The sequence below is a fragment of the Halyomorpha halys genome, unplaced genomic scaffold (assembly GCF_000696795.3).
Source record: "Halyomorpha halys isolate HHAL.00 unplaced genomic scaffold, Hhal_1.1 Scaffold12002.1, whole genome shotgun sequence".
Classification (NCBI taxonomy): Eukaryota; Metazoa; Arthropoda; class Insecta; order Hemiptera; family Pentatomidae; genus Halyomorpha; species Halyomorpha halys.
The window spans coordinates 1-5,271 of record NW_027110492.1 but is presented as its reverse complement, the minus strand read 5'-3'; the positions used below and the strand labels follow the sequence as shown (position 1 = coordinate 5,271).

The window sequence follows — 5,271 nt, the reverse complement described above, 5'->3', positions numbered from 1 at the left end:
TTGAAAGGTACAGTTTTTAACACGCTGGTATAATGTTTCTACACTGGAGTAAAAATAATACCAAAAGATTTTAGATCAACAGATATAATCATCATGTCATCAATTTTTAAATTTTAATTAATTCTCTTAGGAGTCATTCCTCATTTATCAATTGAAAAAACATTTTTCATTTTCACAGGAAAAGGGTTTAGCTGATATAAACATAAACATACATTAAAAAAACAAAAAACATGTATTTGATCAAAAAATATGACAAAATGAAATAGTGATATGAACTTTGGTGCTTGATAATCATTTACAATTTAATTTAAGATTAGAAGAGCTTCAGAGTAGAACAGAAGAGGAGAGTTAGCAATACACTTAAGCACTGTAATTTGCTAAATTATATCCCATTTTTAAGGATGTCTTTCCCCCTTTCTTCCAATTTTCCAGTTGCCATAAAACATTCAATCTCATCAATTCTGGAACACAAAACCTCGTTTTCATAATTTAGATATTTTTAATTTTTTTAAATAGATCATAATTCAATGATTACCAATTTTTTATACATCAATGGGGTTAACATTCATACTGGGTAAACACTGAAATTACCATTAGCTAATAAAAAAAATTAAAAAAATAATAAATAAAATTTAAATAATATACATAAAATGAAATGAAGGGGGATTGGATTCACACGCTTCTGACTTTTCCTAAATTATCTTCCTTGAACATCTGTCACCCCTTAATGACACCATTTTATCATAATCCTTAATGACTTCATTTTCATTATGAAATAAGTATGTAACATACACATCCTTTATACTTTAAACAGCTTCCCCCTTAACATTATACATAACTGCAAACATTAATAAATGAACTCTTAAAAACAACTAGAAAAACATTAAAAGTTGATCAGCAAAAAATCACTGATTGTTCTTATACAATGGGAAAAATCTTAAATGAAGGAAAATGGATACATTAACTGAACAAAAGACAAATGGAAAATTAAAAACTCATCTGTGAAATGTTATTTCAGTATAATAAAAGATATTCATTGATTTGCACAGAATTATGACTAATAATGAAAAATTAATTTACTTTTACATAAGAATGAGCAGAAATCATAGGTGAACCCAGATCAACCATCAACATTGACTGCAAGACCCGAGCACTTTGGAAGAAAGACAACGCTTAGTACTTGATGGAATCAAAAAGTTATGTTATATTAAGAACTTCTCTAACCAAGAGAAACCACTAATACTAATCACTACCGACAACAAATAGTAAATTTAAACCATACCTAAATAGTAAAATGATCCGAAAATGACAGAAAGCAGAGTAAAGTATTTTTGCTTCATGATGATCCACCATAAATCATGTATCATCATAAACTTATAAAATTAAAGCCCATCTCTAGCATATTCATCAAATCTTGCCCCATCAGACATCTATATATTTTGATCAATGACAAACACATACTTTCAGAGCAATACCTCAAAACACACAAAGAAGTGAAAAATTGCGTTACAGAATAATTTATCTTAAACTTGGAAATTCGCTGTTCCAGGAATTTTCTGTGGAGAATGGCTTGAAACAGGGGGATCCTCTGGAGATGGCCTGATCCTTGAATTAGGCCTTAAGGTGAATGAAGACAAGACAGTGTATATGAAAAGTTCAAGAAAGGAGAAGGAAGAGAAAAGCAAATTGATGATCAAGAGACCACAGTTTCAGTTCTGTAAACCAGTTTAAGTACCTGGGAAGCCTGGTTACAGATGACAACAAAGTAGGGAGCGAAATAGATGTTATTTCTCACTGTAAAAAATATTGAAGTTTAGAGCTCTCTCTAAAAGAATGGTGTATAAGTGGTTATTTACAAAACCATCTTAAGGCCACTAGTGACCTATAGGGGAGAAACACGAACACTGGCAAGGAAAGCAGAAAAGATGCTCAACTCTTGGGAAAGAAAGGTATTGAGAAGGATATGGGGAGGAGTCTTGGAGAAGAAGGAATGAGGAAATGATGGATCTATTCAGGGAACCCAGCATAGTGGCTTTGATCAAAAGAGCAAGAATAAGATGGTTAGGATATGTTGAAATGATGCCCGATGAAAGGATACCCAAAAAGATGGTTTATGGCAAACCAGATAGTAATGGAAAAGAGGACATCACCGGATCAGATGGCTGGACGATGCGGAGAAGGGTTTGAAGCTTTTAAATGTTATAAGATGGAAAGAGAAATCAAGAGACCGTGTAGATTCGTTGGCTGTGGAGGAAGAGGCCCGGTTTCTTGCAGGACTGTAGTGCCATAATAATGATAAAATATTTTTAATTTTTAAATATTTGAAACAAAAAAAAAAAGGAAAAATAAACAAAAATATAAAGATGGTTGGATTTCTAGTCCCCCATCTCAGATACTCAACCCGCAAAAGCGAGAAAAAAAAAGGATAATCATAATAATAATAATAGAAACTATAAGATTACAAGTGCTTACGTTCTAGGTAGATGAGACAAAATTTCGTAGCCAGTTTCAGTCACTAATACAACATCTTCAATCCGTACTCCTCCTATGCCTCTAAACGTATTTATTTCTTCAGTGAGGAATGGTTTCAATTGAGGATCATTAAATGCATCATCTAATACCTATTATTAATCAGAAGTTAATGATGCAATTTAAATCAATTTTAAGATAGTAAAATTATCTACTAAGATGAAATTTAAATTATATAATTTTTATTGGAAAATTATTGGTTGACCATATTTAATTGATTGCAGGAAGATGGTATGGGTGGCAGTCAAGAAAGGTTCAAAAATATTAGACAATTTTTATTAGTAACCTCTATAGATATTTTTTGTCATTTGTTAAAGGTATTAAAATTTAAATATGCATTAAATACAACACTAAATTGGTAAGTTCCCAATACAAATATAAAAAGGCTACACAACATCACAATATAAAAATTATTATGTGACTGGCCACCATACACTTCTATCCACAAACTACTGTCATACTAGGTCACTTGGTAATTTTTTGTAATTAACTAGGGCTAGATTGAATGGCGCTATCAAATACAGGACAGAAGTAGTAGAGGAATTACTATAAAGTTTCGATGCCGATTCTACCAATTTCTGTCCACAGACCACTAGCAAAATCTAAATCGCCAAGATAAGCCTTAACGCTATCTCCATTTCTGCACCTAAGTATAGAAGTAAGAGGCCCCCAGAAATTTGTATGCTCTAATGAGAAGTTACCTTGAGGAAAGAAGAATGAGAAACAATAGGGAGCTTTAACCAATTCGAGGAGTGTGAAGAGGGGATGACCATTAAAATACATCCTTGGGTTCCTTTTTATGAGTCATAATATAGATTATTTCCATCCTTCAGGAATTATTTCATACTAGAAGATGTATGAAAGTATTTATTTTTGAAATTAAATCTTCTCTATAAGCCTTGATTAATCCACTAGATATATTGCTGCTGCTTTATAAAATTTATTTTTGCAATAGATATTTTGACTTCCTCTTTCCTGGTTTGTTCTATTAACGATTCACTGTTGCAGAATTCATGATTCTATCAACTCAGGAGGAGATTGACCTTTGCTTCTTGTATTCAAAATACTGTCAAAGTGTTGGTTAAACTTGTTCAATATATCAATCAGATCGGATAGGATATAGCTATTTTAAATCATAAATCTAGTTGCTGTGGGTTCTAAATAAAATACAATCTGTTAATACCCTAGGCACATGTTTCTTAGACTACTTTTGATTTTACTAGTTTCCATTTTTATTATTTGGTTTTAAAGATACTTAATTTTTCTGAATTTTTTTTTTAGGAAGTTTGATAATTTCACATTCGTCTTTCTACATTATGAAAACTTAAACTGAAAAATCATCAGAAAGTTTCTTTAAAATCAGTTCTGATTTCTATGACCTCTACCAACATTCAGGTCATAGTAATGAACAACATGAAACAGCAACGTTCAGACAATGCTCCCTAGTTCATGGCTTAATTTTTTTAAATTGTAGATATACATTTTTTTTCAAGAAATATTTTCTTTTTCAACTAAATTTAGTATACTGAAATGAAATATTTTTTGAAACTTTTTAAAGATATAAATGATTGTGGACCAAGAAGGCTCTTAGGAAAAAAGACAAGTTGAAATTATCTTTCAGTGCCAGACTAGTCATCAGCAGCTTCTCTCCAAGTTAATACCATGAACTCATTCTTCAGAGCTTGCCTCAACAATAACCAATCTCTCTTAGACTCAATCCCATCAGTTTAGTATAAAGATGTTTATAGATTATCAATAAAAACTTAAGTCTTAAACATAAAACAATTAAAATTTTTATGATTGGTCAATTTGGAAATATTCTTTTTTAATAACATGTGAATAACCAACCATTGATTTTAGATTGAATAAATGGATAATACAGATTATTCATGAATTATTATTACACTAAACCATATTTAATATTACTACAATATAAACTACAGAATAGCTTCTCCACTAATACCAGTGACAGTACCAACTAGAAGAAAATATCTACAACTTACCTCATCAATAAAATAGCATCCAGGTTCAACTGTTACAACCATTCCAGGTTCTAATTTCCTTACAGTCCTCAAAGTATTAAAACCACGTTTAGTGGGACGTTTTGGAGTATTGTTTGTATACCCTCCAACATCATGAACATCAATTCCTAATAAATGACCAAGTCCGTGTGGTTGAAATACAGCACCTAAGCCAGCCTGAAAAATTGTTTAAATCACTTATGAATAATAGTCACTAGTAATTTAACATTAAATGAATCATGATTCAATATTAACATTCAGCGGTCTAGGGATGGAGGGGCAAAGGGGGGAACTAGCCGATATCTTTAATTTCCTGGAAATATTTCTGAAAATTCAAAAATTACTGATAAAACAATAATTATGCAATAAAAAGGGAAAAAACAAAAATGAGGAGATTTCAGGATATATTTAATACAAATAATGTGAGGAAATATCTCAGAAGTGAAGAGGCATCATATCATGACTTTCCACCAGACCAACATTACAAATTAAAAAACCAACATTTACTAACCTTCTTGTGCTTACTTAAAAAAAAAAAAGAGACTTAGCTAATTTTTTGTTTAGTGATTTTCATTTCCAGGTGATTGAATTAAACTATTAAACCCAGAAAATCTACAGTTTTGCTACCATAGTCATTGAATTGTCATTAGTGTATGTACATACTGCCTGCCTATAGTTTTTAATTCCCTTTAGCCTCTCAATAAAACAATATTTTTTTTTT

At 31.0% G+C, this 5,271-nt stretch overlaps 1 protein-coding gene across 1 annotated transcript; it reads right to left on the bottom strand.

The window, feature by feature from the left end:
• Positions 1–213: 213 nt before the first annotated feature.
• Positions 214–4,747, bottom strand: LOC136796070 (xaa-Pro dipeptidase-like). Its single transcript, XM_067048671.1, has 3 exons — positions 4,533–4,747; positions 2,473–2,621; positions 214–461 (listed from the first exon to the last, which is right to left on the bottom strand). Exons 1-3 carry the CDS (start codon positions 4,572–4,574, stop codon positions 383–385), a joined length of 270 nt encoding a protein of 89 aa, XP_066904772.1. The 5' UTR covers positions 4,575–4,747; the 3' UTR covers positions 214–382.
• Between the last annotated feature and the right edge of the window lie 524 nt (positions 4,748–5,271).